We start from the raw sequence: 19,627 nt of genomic DNA, 5'->3' as shown, positions 1-19,627 counted from the left end.
ACAGGGAGAGTGACGACAGGGAGAGTGACGACAGGGGGAGTGACGACAGTGAGTGACGACAGTGAGTGACGACAGTGAGTGACGACAGTGAGTGACGACAGTGAGTGACGACAGTGAGTGACGACAGTGAGTGACGACAGTGAGTGACGACAGTGAGAGACAGTGACGACAAAGAGAGAGAGACGACAGGGAAAGACAGGGAAAGACAGGGAAAGATAGGGAAAGACAGTGACAGACAGGGAAAGACAGTGACAGACAGGGAAAGACAGGGAAAGACAGTGACAGACAGGGAAAGACAGTGACGACAGTGACAGACAGGGAAAGACAGTGACGACAGGGAAAGACAGTGACGACAGGGAAAGACAGTGACGACAGGGAAAGACAGTGACGACAGGGAAAGACAGTGACGACAGGGAAAGACAGTGACGACAGGGAAAGACAGTGACGACAGGGAAAGACAGTGACGACAGGGAAAGACAGTGACGACAGGGAAAGACAGTGACGACAGGGAAAGACAGTGACGACAGGGAAAGACAGTGACGACAGGGAGAGAGGCAGGGGGAGAGAGAGTGACGGCAGAGAGAGTGACGACAGGGAGAGTGACAGGCAGAGTGACGACAGGCAGAGTGACGACAGGCAGAGTGACGACAGGCAGAGTGACGACAGTGAGAGTGACGATTGACGACAGGGAGAGAGTGACGACAGGGAGAGAGTGACAACAGTGACAACAGGGAGAGTGACGACAGGGAGAGTGACGACAGAGAGACAGTGACGACAGAGAGAGACCGTGACGACAGAGAGAGACCGTGACGACAGAGAGAGACCGTGACGACAGAGAGAGACAGTGACGACAGAGAGAGACCGTGACGACAGAGAGAGACCGTGACGACAGAGAGAGACAGTGACGACAGAGAGAGACAGTGACGACAGAGAGAGACAGTGACGACAGAGAGAGACAGTGACGACAGAGAGAGAGTGACGACAGAGAGAGAGTGACGACAAGGAGAGAGTGACGACAAGGAGAGAGTGACGACAAGGAGAGAGTGACGACAGAGGGAGAGTGACGACAGGGAGAGAGTGACGACAGAGGGAGAGTGACGACAGGGAAAGTGATGACAGAGGGAAAGTGACGACAGTGACGACAGGGAGAGTGACGACAGTGAGAGACGACTGTGACGACAGGGAGAGTGACGACAGGGAGGGTGACGACAGGGAGGGTGATGACAGGGACAGCAGGGAGAGAGGTGACAGCAGGGGAACATTACCTTATTTGTTGCTGGCAGCAGTGAGTTGGCGCCGGGCGGCTGGTGAGCGGGGCCGGCGGCGGGCTGGTGAGCAGCGGGCGGATGGTGAGCGGCGTACGCGGGCGGCTGGCAGTGGTGAGCTAATACAGCGCTCTACATAGCCGCCGGCCGCCGCGCAGGGACGGGGAGCACCATGTGCAGTAGGATGGCCACTTCCCTTGCCTCCTGCTGCACTTTCTGGGCTCATTTCCGGGTCAGTGGAAGAAGTGGCGGTATACAATACCGCCGTATACCGCCCCACTTCGACCACTGTATATATATATATATATATATATATTTTTTTTTTGCTTTGTTATCTTTCCATCTCAGCGTCTAGTCAAGGGTGTACATTATGTAGACAATTATGATGCCTGGCCAAATTACTTTATACAGTTAGACATTTAGTCAACAACCTAATCGCCAATCAGACTTGTAGGATCTAAACTTATTTATTTTTTTACATTATGAGAATCTATGTAACAATTAAAAGACACAACCATTCATTCATGCCACGCCCCTTTTGCTATAAAGCTGAAGGTGTGTCATTGCACTGTAGCAGTAATCCTCCTCAATCCATTCCTGGAAGCAAACTTTGGTGATATTTTTATAATACAGCTGTTTTTCGAGATTCTGATAATACAGGGATCTCAGAAGTAGAGAAGACTTAATTAAGTAAAATATACATCTTGTATTCAACTATTTAAGTATTTCATTCATATAGTACTAATTTACAATATTGTAGGATTCTATAAAATGTTATACATGACAACTACTTTAGAGAAATAAATCTAAGGGTAATATTCAATTGTTTGAAAAGTCAGTTGGGCATCTGTTTTTTTCCTAATAGACTTCTGAATTTGTCTGAAATAAACCAATGGTTGCCAAACCAGTCATCAGCAAACCTCAGACTAAGATGCAATAATTACTTATTTTTACCCCAGCTGAGGCCTTGTGATCAAAAGCCCCAAAAGTATTTTTCAACAACAGAACTTAAAAAGCTCAGTTTAAAGGTTATTACTTGATGATATCAAGTATTAAAACACTATCTACACTATGCTGCCCACTTGTGGTGCTGTACCATTAGTACCTAAGGATGTTAGTTACTCCCTCAATTATTCAATATGCAGAGAATAAAAGCCTTCTGTGCAGAGTAAATCATTATTAAAAAGTAAGGTAACTGCATTTAACATAGCTAATGCAGCTGACATCTTGACCCATGACATTCAAGCTTATATAACTACAAATTAGAGATGAAGAATAGTAATATAAAGCAAAACAAATAAGGGTAAATAATCTGTGGGTAAAGCATAGTAGAGCTGCTGATACCGTATACACAGTATATACCCAGACTAAGCCAGGCTTCGTGCATGTAGCAATCTCAGATACCAAGAGACATCCTGAGAATATGATCTTACAGATATTATACATCTAGGGACCAACAGCCCTTCCTTATCAACTGCCTATTCAGATTAACTTCTAGTGCTTTAAACTTACAGAACGTTACATTGAACATTAAACCACATAAATAAACCTGATATTATACTAGTGTCCTAAGGCTACAATAATTATATACAAGTTCCGGGAAGAAATGTATAAAGATTCATTTAAGTACATTGCTCAATTTCTAAAAATGATCTTAATAAAAATAATAAACTGAAACTGACTAATAAAATGCACCCTAATTAGATTGTTATTTATAGACTAACACCAATTAGATTAAAAAAATATAGAAAAGCATTGTTTTGAGGAAAAGGCGATAACGAATACACACGGCACTGAAAATTAACACTAGTCAAAGTATGAACAAAATTTCCACCGTATGAGGCCTTAACATTTACAAATAGTAATTTCATTTCATGCAAATGTTTGCACATTGTTTGTATTGTGTATTTTAATTTTTCATGTGATGCAAAAATAGTAAATACTATAGCCTGTTAAGCAACTAAGTATAATAAAACGAGAGATTCGGTCATGTTTAAACTCTTGCCAAAAAAAATAAGGTTTAGGGTTGCCAACAAATTGTCATACCTGTACTAATATTAAAGATACAAGTTTCAATATTATTACTAGTTACATAGATAAATGAAAAAGAAAAAAAATACATACAGGTTATTCAAATTCTTTTAAAAGATGGCAAAACGCCTTAAAAAATTATTGTAAATTTACATAATTGTAAACAACTGGACAAAAACTATAGTAAGAGACCAAGTAAAACATATTCCACGTACAAAAGAATGTCAATTAAGTAAAATGGTGTAAAATGTAAATCATTTGAATATATTTATATAAGCAGTCATTTGAGATGACAAACTGTCTTTAACAGCAACAAAAGAATGACTTGTGCATTGTGTGTACGTAGGTAATGCATAGATATTAGCAAACAAATTACTGGACTTATGTGATTTGCAAACAATCACTTGAATTGTTACTGTAAAATATAATACCACATTTATAGACCACAACAAAAGTCATACAATTTTAAACACATTTAATACTCCTTTAAATATCATTCCTATTGTTTTAAATGTCACTGTTACACTGGTGTTGTATTGTATCTAATATATTTATGGGCTAGTAATTACTATTTCAGTGCCAATTGTAGATTATATATTGAAGGAAAGATGCCAAAGTGAAAACCGTTTCTTGCAGAAATAGTTTTACAGAACAGATCTACAACATAAATAACACATAATATGATGTATAGTGATTGCAAATCATAGGGCACAGAACTAGTCTGAACTGATGACTTCAGTGGCTGTCCCTATAATCCTCTGAAAAGGGCATGCAGACCTATGGGCATACACTTTTGCTGAACTGATCATTAAAATGTGATATTGTTGATCCCTGAACCATTGCCTTCAGTGGCAAGTTTCCAGTCATTTTGCTTCATTCAGCAACATATTAGCATGCAATGGAAAAACTACTACTTGCCTATTAATTTCAAAGGCAGATTTTTCACCTTGAAATGGTCTATAATGTAGTGTATATGTAGTATAAGCACTCATTTAGGTCACATGCTGTGAACACAGCAAATAAGGTTACATCAGAACAACAACTATATTTGGGCCAATGTAACCATTATTTGTATTGCTGAACGCCACCTAATGATTTATTTGGTAACTGTAACTGTGCCGGCGTTATGGGGTCCTGCACCCCGGACCCATACCTAGTATTAGGGACCCCCAGTGACGGAGAGGCCTTGTCGATCGGCCTGGGGGCTTAACCCTATATCTGCAGATATACGAAACCAAGATCTCCGTATAATCTGACTATTATGTAGTAATATTTTTCACTCGGTGTGCATTAGGGAACCATTGTTTTTTCCTAACTGTGGTATTGCAGACATTTTTAGAAGCAGTACAGAGATTTCATAGCCTAATCCATCCATTGTTAGACAACTCCCCATCCCCTTCCCTCCCAAGGCCAGCGAAGAGCGAGCAGTGTGCTCTCTGCTGGAGAATCAAGACCAAGGCAGCCTTCAGTAGAAGACAATGCTGGCCAAGAAACATTTTGCATTACTGCTTACTCTGAGCAAAGGTCTTTGCATTGATTGTCCAACAGCAATGTAAAAACTGGTAAATACTGCTACACCTGTCACATCCAATTGTATAATATGTAAAATGCATGAAATAAGTGGTCACCACATATGTGTAACAAGAAATAAGAGGAGGGAAGTGTCCGCAATGTCAATATGCCTAGAAACTAAGTGATTTCATTGACAAAGGATGACTGGGACTTTTTACAACTATTGTTGACTTTTAGTTGGACTAATGTCTTAATAAATACTAAACAGATTACCAACTAAGCAAAAACCTCATCCGTTCTGAACAGAGTATTTACTAAACCTTGAAGCCATTTCCAAAATGTATTCTTTCAGAGGAATATTAGGCTTGCTCAATCCATCCAACTGGGAACATTAGTATTATCTTACATAAAAAAAGCTTTAAAAGCTTTATTTCATTTGGGAGACTGAGTTTCACATATTATATTTTACATTTTAAAAAAAATCTACATTGTAGGAAATACACAGTCCTTCATTTTTTAGAAAGATATATAAATTGGTACACTGTGTATGAGAGTGACAATACATTCTATGTAATTATTGTTCTGTAAAGTATGTTACGCACTTGTGGCTCAATATAAATAGTATATTCAAGTATAAAATTAAACGGATATATTGAAAATGATAACTATAAAAAGTGCAAGAATTTAATTACACACTTGTTGTCTCAATATCTTACAGGGAAAAGAAATGCACTTCTCAAGTTTATTTTAAAATTCCCTGTTACACTACTATTACAATAAAAATAAGTTTCATACCACAGCATAGCGATAAAGGCGACTTCATTTTAAAATGTTTAGAAGAGTGCACTAATACACACATATATATGAATAATTTATTGTTCGTACATACATATGCATAGACATAGTTTAAAAAGATAGGAGCACAATCTTAAATGGTAACAAGGTTAACGAATGTTTATATATCGGAAGAAGCGCAATAAAAAAAAATACTTCATCTATATAAAAACACTTATGATGTTAGAAACACAAGTAAATAATTAAAAATAAGTATTATATTAAATAATTTGTACAGATATTTAGACTTAAAATAATTGTTCCTTAAAACGTACGGTTGTCCATAGCTGCTGTTAATTAATAAATCAAATGTCGTTAAGTTTTGGAAAAGTAAAATTCAACACATTAATGTACATAAATAACATTCTATTGGTGGTGTTATACTATTAACTGCTATTATGGGTCATAATTCTAAACAAATATGCACGCTCTGCAAACAAATGACCTGTATAATATTTCATTGATCATCATCACATTAAGAACAGTTCATCTAGCTCACTTGCACGGTGAATCAATATGTGTCAACTGGGTGACTTCATCAGAATTCATAAACAGATGACCAGTACTTCACCACAGTTATGAGAACACTGGTTTCCTAACTGCGAAATCCAGATAATGCCTCTATAGTGCTGCAGATGGCACTGTCTCTCTTGGTTGTAAAAACCATGTTAAACTGTGGCAATTCACATGTCAGTTTGTTTATTACAAGCATTAATATCATATGCTACGATGTTTGTTTTGCAAAATAAGGTTGTTAAAGGTAGCATTAACTTATTTACAGTTTAATGGTGAATAAAATTATCCTATCTTCCAGTAGGACAACGTGGATTGGAAACTGAGAATATTATGCAAAGCCACATACAGATTTAATAACTTCACACAAAACTCTATAATCTGAGAAATGCACTGCAAAAATAATTTCATTAATTTAAAATCTATTTAAAAAACTTAATCCAATACCAAGTAGGGTATGTATTAATGTGCATGTGTAATATAATTAAACAACAATAATTATAATTTATTTGGGGAAAACAATATACTTGCCAAGATTAAAAATATCCTTTTTGAGCAATATGCGTACTGTCCTATTTGAATCTAAGTGAATTGTTTTATTCATATTTATAAATAAATAAAAATAAAAGTTTGTAGTTCTGTTTGAAACCATGCAAGCTAGTAGAAAGTTATTTTTAAAAGATAATAAAACAAAGGATTTGCCATCACACACAGTGATCGCAAAATACGCGCTATAGCGCGTTTTTACGCGCTACAGGAAGAGACGTACCCGGTTTTAAAAAATGAGCGGGTCCCATAGGACGCGCTGTGTATCACTGCACCAATAGGAGACTCTGTCTTCCCATCCAATCACCGCCGCGCCTCCTCATCCAATCGCCGCCGCATCTCTCTATCCGCATGCACCCAGAAGGCCCCGCCCCCTACACCGCGCACACACATCACACCGGGGGCAAGATGCTCCGCTGAAGCTGGTCTTCTATAAGTCCTCTTGTGGCGGTGCGGCCCGCCTCCCCCCCCCCCCCCGATCACCCGCTGGAGCCTCAAGGGAGCCGGACCGAGTGAGGACGCCCCCCCCGCCGATCACCCGCTGGAGCTTCACGGAGCCGGACAGAGTGAGGACGCCCCCCCCGCCGATCACCCGCTGGAGCTTCACGGAGCCGGACAGAGTGAGGACGCCCCCGCCGATCACCCGCTGGAGCTTCACGGGAGCCGGACAGACAGTGAGGACGGCTCTGCGGCGCGCTACACACTGTGCTGCGGGGATGTTGAACGTCGGTGACCGGGGACTGTGCTTGCTGTGCGGAGGGGTGAGCTGGACTTACGGTGGCGGCAGGGGGGCTGTTCATATCGGTGGGATGGCGGAGATGGGGGCTGCATGGCGCCTGCAAACAGGTGTTAAACGCAACATTTTTGTGGTATGGAGTGGGGGTGAGGCGAGAGGGTGACAGTGCTGCTGGTCTCTGCAGCATACAGGACCCTTGATACAACCACTGGATTCGAGTCATGCTGCCTGTAATTTATGTGCTGACTGATCAACTTCAGTGACACTCACTGTGCTGTCTGCCTTTGTTGGTTACTGCTGGTTGCTGTTGGTTACTGCTGGTTGCCGCTGGTTACTGTAAAGGCAGCCAGCACAGTGAGTGTCACTGAAGTTGATCAGTCAGCACATAAATTACAGGCAGCATGACTCAAATCCAGTGGTTGTACCAAGTGTCCGAAGTCGTCATCAGGATGTTGGCATTTAGTATACCGACACCAGCATCCCGATCGCAGCAAAGCCGACAAGAGTGACGAGTGCAGAGGGTACCCTAACCTCCCATCCCTAACCCTCCGTTTCCCGCAGCCTAAACCCAACCCACCCCATTAGTGCCTAACACCTATACCCCCCCCCCCCCCCCCTCTGCAGCCTAACCCTCCCCAACACCATATCCTAACCCCCCCCCCCCCCTTCCCACTTGCACGCTAAACCAGTGGCGGCAGTGCATACTTCCCTTCAGGATCCTGACTGTCAGGATATCGTTGCCGGGATCCTGATCACCTCTGGATGCCAGTGTTGGTATTGTGGCTGCTGTCAGGATTCCGGCATCGGTATTACGGCTGCTGGGATCCCGACAGCCAGGATCCTGAATGCATACTTCCGATATGATAACAGCCCAGCAGCATTGTCACCCTCCCTCCCCCACAACACTTTTGTAGTGTCTAAATCCAGTCTGGGGCTCTATTATAGCGGCACCATAAAGCCATTACATATAGAAAATGTATTATTTAATAATGTTGTCCTGTTTTTTAATCATATAATTGTTAAGTGCTCTACCTGGCGCAATGTGAATAACGTGCTCTGCCTGGCGCAATGTGAATAATGTGCTCTGCCTGGCGCAATGTGAATAACGTGCTATACCTGGCGCAATACGTATAACGTGCTCTACCTGGTGCAATGTGTGGCGCAATGTGTATAACGTGCTCTACCTGGTGCAATGTGTGGCGCAATGTGTATAACGTGCTCTACCTGGTGCAATGTGTGGCGCAATGTGTATAACGTGCTCTACCTGGTGCAATGTGTGGCGCAATGTGTATAACGTGCTCTACCTGGTGCAATGTGAATAACGTGCTCTCCTTGGCTCAGTGTGTATAGGAGGTTCTACCTGGTGCAATGTGTATAAGCGGCACTACTGTGTGGAATAATGTGAATTGGTACTATTATGTGACCACGCCCCTTCCCCACGAAGCTACGCCCCTAAAAAATTCCAGCGCGCCTTCGGCGCGCACTGTCACAGTTTTCAGTCTCAGTGCGGGAGAACCAATTCTCTTTCTGCCACAAGGTCACCAAAATGTCTAATTACATCTAAAGTGCGGGGTGTCCTGTATGCTACACAGCCCAGCAGCATCGTCACCCCATCCTCCCCCTTGCACCCCTTTTGTAGTGTCCAAATCAAGTTTGTGTTTTTATGTTTGAATCATTAATAAGACTAATTAAAACCTTCATTCCAATGGGACCCAGAAAAGGACAAGTAGGACCCCAATTTTTAAAAGTGAGGGGTCCCTGGGACCCACTTTTTTTTGGTCTCAGCGCGATCACTGACACATATATAATGGAATTCAGTTCCGGGCGTAGAGTGCAAATTGCTTTTGCCACGGCGTTTAAATGCAGCCAACGGCACCCCATCTCACACCCTACGCCTGGCTAGCCGAATGCTAAATTTGCACAAAAGTGTTTGCAACCCTATGGGGCAACGAATACCTTTGTGCGAGATTGGGCTGCTGTACAGTGCAGCTATTGCCGCGCTGATTTGGCTGGGCAAATGTCTTGACCGGCAACTGAATACAACCTCCCCATATAGTTTACAAAATCTTTTCACAGTACAGAAACATTTCAAAAAACAAAGTATTCTTATACAGATACAAGTATGAACGAGTGGCAGCACAGCAAATAGTACACTACCATTCCATGAAAATATTTTTCTACTTGTAATTCTACAAGCATGTTACATATATCTTCAGGCAAAAAAACAAATTCTTGTTGGGCATTTGTTCAAATCACTGTTAAAAGGGTAAACTCATAGCAGATTTAAAAGTGGAGTGTAGTAACATGTCTTGTACAAGCATGTGTTAATATCTCTAATTTTATATTAAACTACAAGTTTCTTTGTTTTATACTGTAGGTCATCACAATTTATGGATAACATTTGTGCAGCCCTATAACGCACTGTGACTTCAATTCTCTAGTAATAGTTGTGTTCTGTAAGGAGAAAAAAAAAAGTTTTTCCCAGCTTAATGGTGGTGTCATCACTCAAACTTGAGAACTCTTATATTAATATCCGTTATAAATGAATGATAAAAGTACAGAATCTATGTAAAGATATGAATATACATAAGCCCTACTCATAAACAATGTCATTAAAACAAATCACATATAAATCTACAAAGTAGGTCAACAAAGTGGAGTGGCTGGATAGAAAAAACTTGTAGGGATTTGTACTAATCAGTATTTCTCAGTTTATTTTCCAAGCCTAAGCAGTGACTGTATACCATGAGACCAGCTTCCTACTTCATATTTCATTCCAGAAAGAATGTCTTCAGTCTGTGATTATTTTTCAGCTGAGGGCACTACTACATTGCTGTGCTTGCACGTCACGGAAGAGTAAACAGTTTAGTGTAAGAGAAAATAATCAAGGTGGATCTACTTACAGTTAGGTGGTACTGCCTCCATATTTCTGGGCAAGCCTGGAATATAAAAAATATTGATCAGTTAGCAGCATGAAACAAGGTGCTTTACAGATTGTTGGTTTTGGCATAATACAGCATCTGCTGTGCCGGTCACAGGGAAAGAAGAAGCTTAAGTGAAAGGGTCTGTATTTAAGCTTCAAAAAACCTGGCTGCACTGTTTAATTGAATTTTACACTGCTTTAACACACCCTGCTCATTGTAAGTAAGCCAGAAAAGCCTCTTCCTACTCAGAACTTCTGGGAATGTTTCCCTTACTTCTTCAGCTAGTTGCATGTTAAGAATAAAGAAAAGCCCTACTGTCACTTAAGAGTGAAACAGAGAACAATTCATGGTAGCAATGCAATTCAGCAAAGTAATTATGAAATCGATACAGATGGTGTCCACCATACACCTTTGCTCAAATTGCGCCACATAGTCAGACGGAGTTTGCAACTTAGCCACACCAGGCGTTCCCAAATGCTTTTTCTTAAAATTTGCATCTTATTCGCATCACTAATGTGACCAAAGTACAATGTAAGGGTACACTGAATGATGGAGGATGAGATGTATCTTGTGTGTGCGGCTCAAGCGCTAATCTGGGTAAAAGTCAAAAGGCAGAGTTCAGCACCATGACTGGTGCAACATATTACTAGAGATGTGCGGCGGGCACTTTTCGTGTTTTGTGTTTTGGTTCTAATTCCACTTTCGTGTTTTGGTTTGGTTTTGCCAAAACCACCCTTTCGTGTTTTGGATCTGGATGATTTTTGGAAAAAAAAACATAAAAACAGCTAAAATCACAGAATTTGGGGGGTAATTTTGCTCCTACGGTATTAACCTCAATAACATTCATTCCCACTCATTTCCAGTCTATTCTGAACACCTCACAATATTGTTTTTAGGCCTAAAAGTTGCACCGAGGTGGCTGTATGACTAAGCTAAGTGACACAAGTGTGCGGCACAAACACCTGGCCCACCTAGGAGTGGCACTGCAGTTACAGACAGGATGGCATATTTAAAAAATAGGCCACAAACAGCACATGATGCAAAGAAAAAGAGGTGAAATGAGGTAGCTGTATGACTAAGCTAAGCGACACAAGTGTGTAGCACAAACACCTGGCCCATCTAGGAGTGGCACTGCAGTGTCAGACAGGATGGCACTTAAAAAAAAGTTTGTTTGGGCCCCCACCAAAAAAGAAGCAATCAATCTCTCCTTGCACAAACTGGCTCTACAGAGGCAAGATGTCGACCTCATCATCATCCTCCGATTCCTCACACCTTTCAATGTGTACATCCTCCTCACTGAGTATTAATTCGTCCCCACTGGAATCCACCATCACAGGTCCTTGTGTACTTTCTGGAGGCAATTGCAGGTAAAGGTCTTCCCAGAGGAATTTATAATTAATTTTGATGAACATCATCTTCTCCACATTTAGTGGAAGTAACCTCCTACGCCGATAGCTGACAAGGTTACCGGCTGCACTAAACACTATTTCGGAGTACAAACTGGAGGGGGGGCAACTTAGGTAAAATAAAGCCAGTTTGTGCAAGGGCCTCCAAATTGCCTCTTTTTCCTGCCAGTATACGTACGGACTGTCTGACATGCCTACTTGGATGCTGTCGCTCATGTAATCCTCCACCATTCTTTCAATGACGACAGAATCATATGCAGTGACAGTAGACATGTCAGTAATCGTTGGCAGGTCCTTCAGTCCGGGCCAGATGTCAGCTATCGCTCCTGACTGCCCTGCATCACCGCCAGCGGGTGGGCTAGGAAATGTTATCCTTTTCCTTGCAGCCCCAGTGGCGGGAAAAATTGAAGGAGGAGCTGTTGACGGGTAACTATCCGCTTGAGTTGACAATCTACTAACCAGCAGGTCTTTGCACCTCTGCACACTTGTGTCTGCTGGAGAGATACAACGTAGGCTTTAAACCTAGGATCGAGCACGGTGGCCAAAATGTAGTGCTCTGATTTCAACAGATTGACTACCCTTGAATCCTGGCAAAGCGAATAAAGGGCTCCATCCACAAGTCCCACATACTTTGCGGAATCGCTCCATCTTAGCTCCTCCTTCAATTTATCTAGCTGCTTCTGCAAAAGCCTGATGAGGGGAATGACCTGACTTAAGCTGGCATGGTCTGAACTGACTTCACGTGTGGCAAGTTCGAAGGGTTGGAGAACCTTGCACAAGATGGAAATCATTCTCCACTGCGCTTGAGTAAGGTGCATTTGCCTATATCGTAGGTGGATGTGTAGGCTTGAATGGCCTTTTGCTGCTCCTCCATCCTCTGAAACACATAGAGTGTTTAATTCCACCTCGTTACCACCTCTTGCTTCAGTTGATGGCGGGGCAGGTTCAGGAGTGTTTGCTGGCGCTCCAGTCTTCGGCACGCAGTGGCAGAATGCCAAAAGTGGCCCGCAATTTTTCGGGCCACCGACAGCATCTCCTGCACACCCGTAATAAAAAAAAAAAAAATCTGCACCACCAAATTAATTGTATGTGCAAAACATGGGACGTGCTGGAACTTGCCGACATGTAATGCATGCACAATATTGGTGGCGTTGTCCGATATCACAAATCCCCAGGAGAGTCCAATTGGGGTAAGCCATTATGCGATGATGTTCCTCAGTTTCCGTAAGAGGTTGTCAGCTGTGTGCCTCTTATGGAAAGCGGTGATACATAGCGTAGCCTGCCTAGGAACGAGTAGGCGTTTGCGAGATGCTGCTACTGGTGCCGCTGCTGTTGTTGTTGCTGCGGGAGGCAATACATCTACCCAGTGGGCTGTTACAGTCATATAGTCCTGAGTCTGCCCTGTTCCACTTGTCCACATGTCTGTGGTTAAATGGACACTGGATACAACCGCATTTTGTAGGACACTGGTGACTCTTTTTCTGACGTCTGTGTACATTCTCAGTATCGCCTGCCTAGAGAAGTGGAACCTAGATGGGATTTGATACCGGGGACACACTATCTCCATCAATTCTCTAAGTCCCACTGAACTAATGGTGGATACCGGACGCACCTCTAACACCAACATAGCTGTCGAGGCCTCAGTTATCCGCTTTGCAAAAGGATGACTGCTGTCATATTTAATCTTCCTCACAAAGGACTGTTGGACAGTCAATTGCTTACTGGAAGTAGTACAAGTGGTCTTCCGACTTCCCCTCTGGGATGACCACTGACTCCCAGCAACAACAGCAGCGGCAGCAACAGCAGGCGTACCAATCAAGGATCCTACGGAGGAATCACGGTTAGGAGTGGACTCCTCAGTCTTGACAGTGACATGGCCTGCAGGACTACGGACGTTCCTGACTGAGGAGGAAGTTGACATTGAGGAAGTTGGTGGTGTGGCTTGCAGGAGCTTGGGTACAGGAGGAAGAAGGGATTTAGGTGTCAGTGGACTGCTTACGCTCTTACCCAAAGTTTCACAACTTGACACTGACTTCTGATGAATGCGCAGCAGGTGACGTATAAGGGAGGATGTTCCTAGGTGGTTAACATCCTTACCGTTACTTATTACAGATTGACAGAGGCAACAGATGGCTTGACACCTGTTGTCCCGATTTGTGGAGAAAAAATTCCACACCGAAGGTGGCTTTTTTGGTAGTTTGCCAAGGCATCACAATGGGCTTCTTCGTCCCAAGGACAACAGGCGTCTCCCCTGGTGCCTGACTTAAACAAACCACATAACCATCAGAATCCTCATCGTCAACTTCGTCCTCAGCGTCAGCAACACCCATATCCTCATCCTGGTGTACTTCAACAGTGACATCTTAAATTTGAATATCAGGAACTGGACTGTGGGAGCTCCTTCCAGCACTTGCATAGGGCGTGCAAATGGTGGAAGGAGCCACCTCTTCCCATCCAGTGTTGGGAAGGTCAGGCATCGCAACCGCCGACACACTTGGACTCTCCTTGGGGATTTGTGATACCATCTCAGAATGCACAGTTCTTTTCTGTGCTCTTTCCAGTTTAACTCTTTTAATTTTTCTAGCTGGAGGATGAGGGCTTCCATCGTCATGTGAAGCTGAACCACTAGCAATGAACATAGGCCAGGGCCTCAGCCGTTCCTTGCCACTCCGTGTCGCAGACTGGGGAACGGCCCAACGGAGGGCAGACTGGGGAACGGCCCAACGGAGGGCAGACTGGGGAAAGCAGACTGGGGAAAGCAGACTGGGAAACGGCCCAACGAAGGGAAGACTGGGAAACAGCCCAACGAAGAGCAGACAAGGGACAGGAGGGTTGGCCCAAAAAGAGACAGACAGGGGAGAAGAAGGTTGGACCAAAGACAGACAGATGGTGGATGGCCAACTGAGACAGGAGAAAGGTCAAGAGAAACAGTGGGGAGGGTGAATAGAAAGTATGGTATAGATAGACAGAAAGGGGAGGAAAGGGAGTCACAAAGAGTGAGAAAGTGGGATAGGAAAACAGGGGTTGGGAGAATGTACATTAAATGCACACGTGTGCATACAGTACATATGTATGTATGTATCGTTCAATGTTTCAGAGACCCATTTTAATCTCTGTCATTAGGACTGCCGTAAATAGCCATTGGTTTTTATATATATATATATATATATATATATATATATATATATATATATATATACAGGTTGAGTATCCCATATCCAAATATTCCGAAATACGGAATATTCCGAAATACGGACTTTTTTGAGTGAGAGTGAGATAGTGAAACCTTTGTTTTCTGATGGCTCAATGTACACAAACTTTGTTTAATACACAAAGTTATAAAAAATATTGTATTAAATGACCTTCAGGCTGTGTGTATAAGGTATATATGAAACATAAATGAATTGTGTGAATGTACACACACTTTGTTTAATGCACAAAGTTATTAAAAATATTGGCTAAAATTAACTTCAGGCTGTGTGTATAAGGTGTATATGTAACATAAATGCATTATGTGCTTAGATTTAAGTCCCATCACCATGATATCTCATTATGGTGTGCAATTATTCCAAAATACGGAAAAATCCGATATCCAAAATACCTCTGGTCCCAAGCATTTTGGATAAGGGATACTCAACCTGTATATATATATATATATATATATATATATATAGACTACATACCGTATATATGTGTGCATGTGTACTCATATATATATATATATATATATATATACACAAATATACACAAACACACACATATATACATATAGTCATTTTAGACTTGAGGAGCCGTCTCACTGTATGCGCAGAGTGTCAAGCGTCTGTTTTTTCCTTTATTGCTCCGTCGCTTTTGTCACATCAAGATCATATACACCTCAGTTTCTTTCCATGTCACTAAGCTATACAATAGTGAAAACACAATCAAATTCATCCAGTAGTTTTTGCGTGGAACGAACAGACAGGCAAAAATTCAGAATTTTTTTTTTCCGCCTCCATCCTATATAATAAAAGGCTAATGCTGCTCTTTATCTTTATGGGGGGAATTGAAGTGTTTTGCAGCACCGATGTCTTCTAGATGGTGCCCTAATGGAGCACCTGACATTACGGTTATGTCACTGGTAAGTAGTAGTTCTTAAACTGTCCCTAACAGTGTATGTATTATGTGTGTGTGTATGTATATATATATATATATATATATATATATATGTGGACAAGAGATGAGGTGGTAGAGAGCGACCAATGGTGCCAAATAATTGCTAAAAGCAGTGTGATGTTATATTAAAAAATATACAAATTTATTGCAGTGGAACGCACTATACAAAACTGGTTATAAAAACATACAAGCTCATATAAAAAAAGATATATATATGACCCATATAAAATATTAAAATTTAAAAAGAAAAGAAAAAGAAAAAAGCATGGTGACATAAAACCCCATGTGTTGCTTAAAAAACTTAGAAGTATCACTCCAGTACAGAAGGTAAAAGAATATATACTTAAAAGGTTTAAAAGGCACAAGGGGATAAAAAGGCTTTCAAAAGGTTTTAAAGAGGAATCAAAATAGCTTAACTTTGTGGTGAGGTTAGATCAAGGAGTAGCACCCAACGCGTTTCGTCCTATCTGGACTTCATCAAGGGGTGAAGTCCCCTTGATGAAGTCCAGATAGGACGAAACGCGTTGGATGCTACTCCTTGATCTAACCTCACCACAAAGTTAAGCTATTTTGATTCCTCTTTAAAACCTTTTGAAAGCCTTTTTATCCCCTTGTGCCTTTTAAACCTTTTAAGTATATATTCTTTTGCCTTCTGTACTGGAGTGATACTTCTAAGTTTTTTAAGCAACACATGGGGTTTTATGTCACCATGCTTTTTTCTTTTTCTTTTCTTTTTAAATTTTAATATTTTATATGGGTCATATATATATCTTTTTTATATGAGCTTGTATGTTTTTATAACCAGTTTTGTATAGTGCGTTCCACTGCAATAAATTTGTATATTTTTTAATATAACATCACACTGCTTTTAGCAATTATTTGGCACCATTGGTCGCTCTCTACCACCTCATCTCTTGTCCACATAACCACTTTCATAGGTAACGGTACCAATACCTATATCTATTTGAGGTGACGAGCTGACACCCTGATATACAAAAGGGAGTGCAAATACATCAAGCAGTTTTTTGCACACTACTTGTAGGGTTCCCATTCTAGTGTTAACACATAAGATACTGCATCCGTGGCGCTGATATCTTTCCAGTACACATATATATATATATATATATATATATATATGATTTTATATGAGTACACATGCACACATATATACGGGATGTAGTTTTATACATATATATAAGAAACTGAGGTGTATATGATCTTGATGTGACAAAAGCGACGGAGCAATAAAGGAAAAAACAGATGCTTGACACTCTGCGCATACAGTGAGACGGCTCCTCAAGTCTAAAATGACTATATGTATATATGTGTGTGTTTGTGTATATTTGTGTATATGTGTATATATATATATATATATATATATATATATAGAAAGGGGTGGTGTCTAAGGGAGCTGAACCCAATGATATCTTTCAGAATTTGACCACAATTCACTTTAAAATAATGATTTAATATATTTATATAAAAGTAGTCAACAATCACAGTGAATAACAAATGGCTGACATAATCAAAATGCAGACATCAGATATGGACACCATATATTGCGGATAATTGGTAAGTCCAATGTGGTTTTCTTAATTATTACATATCCGATGTTCTTATATCCGAACCAGGGGTTTCTGGTTCGGATATAAGAACATCGGATATGTAATAATTAAGAAAACCACATTGGACTTACCAATTATCCACAATATATGGTGTCCATATCTGATGTCAGCATTTTGATTATATCAGCCATTTGTTATTCACTGTGATTGTTGAATACTTTTATATAAATATATTAAAAAATTATTTTAAAGTGATTTGTGGTCAAATTCTGGAAAATATCATTGGGTTCAGCTCCCTTAGACACCACCCCTTTCTCTGCATTTGTACTTCTGTACTCCGTCTAACAGGAAGTACGTCTTGAGGTTGAGCTCTTCATTTAGCACTATTGTTAGGACTACCCCACTTTCTATATATATATATATATATATATATATATATATATATAGAATGTGTGTGTGTATTCCTCGGAGTAAAACTACAAACGGTAAATCGTGGAGGAACAAGTGACAAATTTGTTTGGGTAAACAAGATTAATGTGCACAGTAATGTAGTGGCACAAATTAGTAAATCATTTTGGCCTATTATTCAGACTGATAAACAACTGAGCAGCCTTTCCAAGACTCGTATTATGCCAGCATATAAACAGGGCAAGAACATCCGAGACATGGTTGTTAAAACAAATATATGCTATCCAAATATTAAAGGCGGTGATAATTTGAGCTTTTTGGCTCCTCAACGCCCGGGATGTTTTAGATGTCTGGAGTGTATCACCTGTAGTCATATGCTCATTGGGGATACTTTTTGTCACCCATATTCTGGTAGGCAATTCAAAATCTGTCATCGTGGCACGTGTACTACTAAATTTGTGATCTATTTACTTCCCACCAGCTAAGAGTAGTTACCAACCTGATATCTCTATAACTGTTGACAATGCAACTATCCACCCACCCCACAAGCTCGTTGCCTAGGTGTCACCCTTGACTCTGAACTGTCCTTTGATCCACACATTCAATCTGTCTCTAAATCATGTTACATGCACCTTAAAAACATATACAAAATACGCCCTTATCTTACACAAGACACTGCAAAAACTCTAATCCATGCACTCATCATCTCCCGCATTGATTATTGTAATAGTCTCCTTACTGGTCTTCCCAAACATAGGCTATCACCACTTCAATCCATTTTAAATGCAGCTGCGAGGCTAATCTTCCTCGCCAGACGTTCTTCATCTGCTGATCCGCTCTGTCAGTCCCTCCATTGGTTACCGGTATTCTACCGTGTCAAATATAAAATACTTTTACTTACATACAAGGCTATTAACCAAACTGCACCATCATACATCTCCTCACTCATCTCAAAATATCTCCCTACCAGACCTCTCCGCTCTGAACAAGATCTGCGTCTCTCATCCACATGTATTACCTGTTCCCACTCAAAATTACAGGACTTTACCCGGGCTTCACCCACTCTGTGGAATGCACTCCCATGCACAATAAGACTCTCCTCTAGTCTCCAAACCTTTAAACGTTCTCTGAAAACTCATCTCTTCAGACAAGCCTACCAAATTTCAGACCCACACACATAACCTTCACAGCTTCCCTATCAAGTTACATCCCCTCTGTACAGTCCACATAAACTCACATTTTGTCTTCCAACATTGCTGGGTGATCATATCATATACATCCCATTAAGAACCTAGCAACCTGGGGAACCATTATGTGACAAGTAGCATCTATCCTTGTGTATCAATGCCTATTTCCCTATAGATTGTAAGCTTGCGAGCAGGGCCTTCCTACCTCTGTCTGTCTGTCTTTGCCCAGTTTTGTTCTATAATTGTTGTTCTAATTGTAAAGCGCAACGGAATATGCTGCGCTATATAAGAAACTGCTAATAAATAAATAAATAAATTAGCTGTCCGTGTGGCTTGCACTACGTCGGAAAGATGGAGTGCATGCTAAAAGAGAGAATGGTGGGACACAGACATGCAATCAGATTAGCTATAAATTCTGGCCACAGTGATCAGCCAGTGGCACGCCATTTTCTAAATGCCCATCATTCTGTACTTAGACACCGGATCATTGATTACATTCCCGCATTAAAAAGAGGAGGGGATCGTGGGTTATTGCTGAGGAAAGC

At 41.2% G+C, this 19,627-nt stretch overlaps 1 protein-coding gene across 3 annotated transcripts in view; it reads right to left on the bottom strand.

Moving 5' to 3' along the window:
* ZCCHC7 (zinc finger CCHC-type containing 7) overlaps positions 1-19,627 on the bottom strand; it is a 385,047-nt gene that overhangs the window by 121,748 nt on the left and 243,672 nt on the right. For 2 of the 3 annotated variants that reach the window (XM_063914646.1, XM_063914648.1), the window contains exon 6: positions 10,341-10,376. The exons of the other annotated variant lie outside the window; for it this stretch is intronic. In XM_063914646.1, the coding sequence (XP_063770716.1) occupies positions 10,341-10,376 (36 nt within the window). The remainder of the gene's footprint in view (positions 1-10,340; positions 10,377-19,627) is intronic. 3 annotated transcript variants of the gene reach the window in all.

The sequence above is a fragment of the Pseudophryne corroboree genome, chromosome 1, assembly GCF_028390025.1.
Source record: "Pseudophryne corroboree isolate aPseCor3 chromosome 1, aPseCor3.hap2, whole genome shotgun sequence".
Classification (NCBI taxonomy): Eukaryota; Metazoa; Chordata; class Amphibia; order Anura; family Myobatrachidae; genus Pseudophryne; species Pseudophryne corroboree.
The sequence above is the reverse complement of the archived record's forward strand: the minus strand, read 5'-3'. Positions and strand labels throughout refer to the sequence as shown.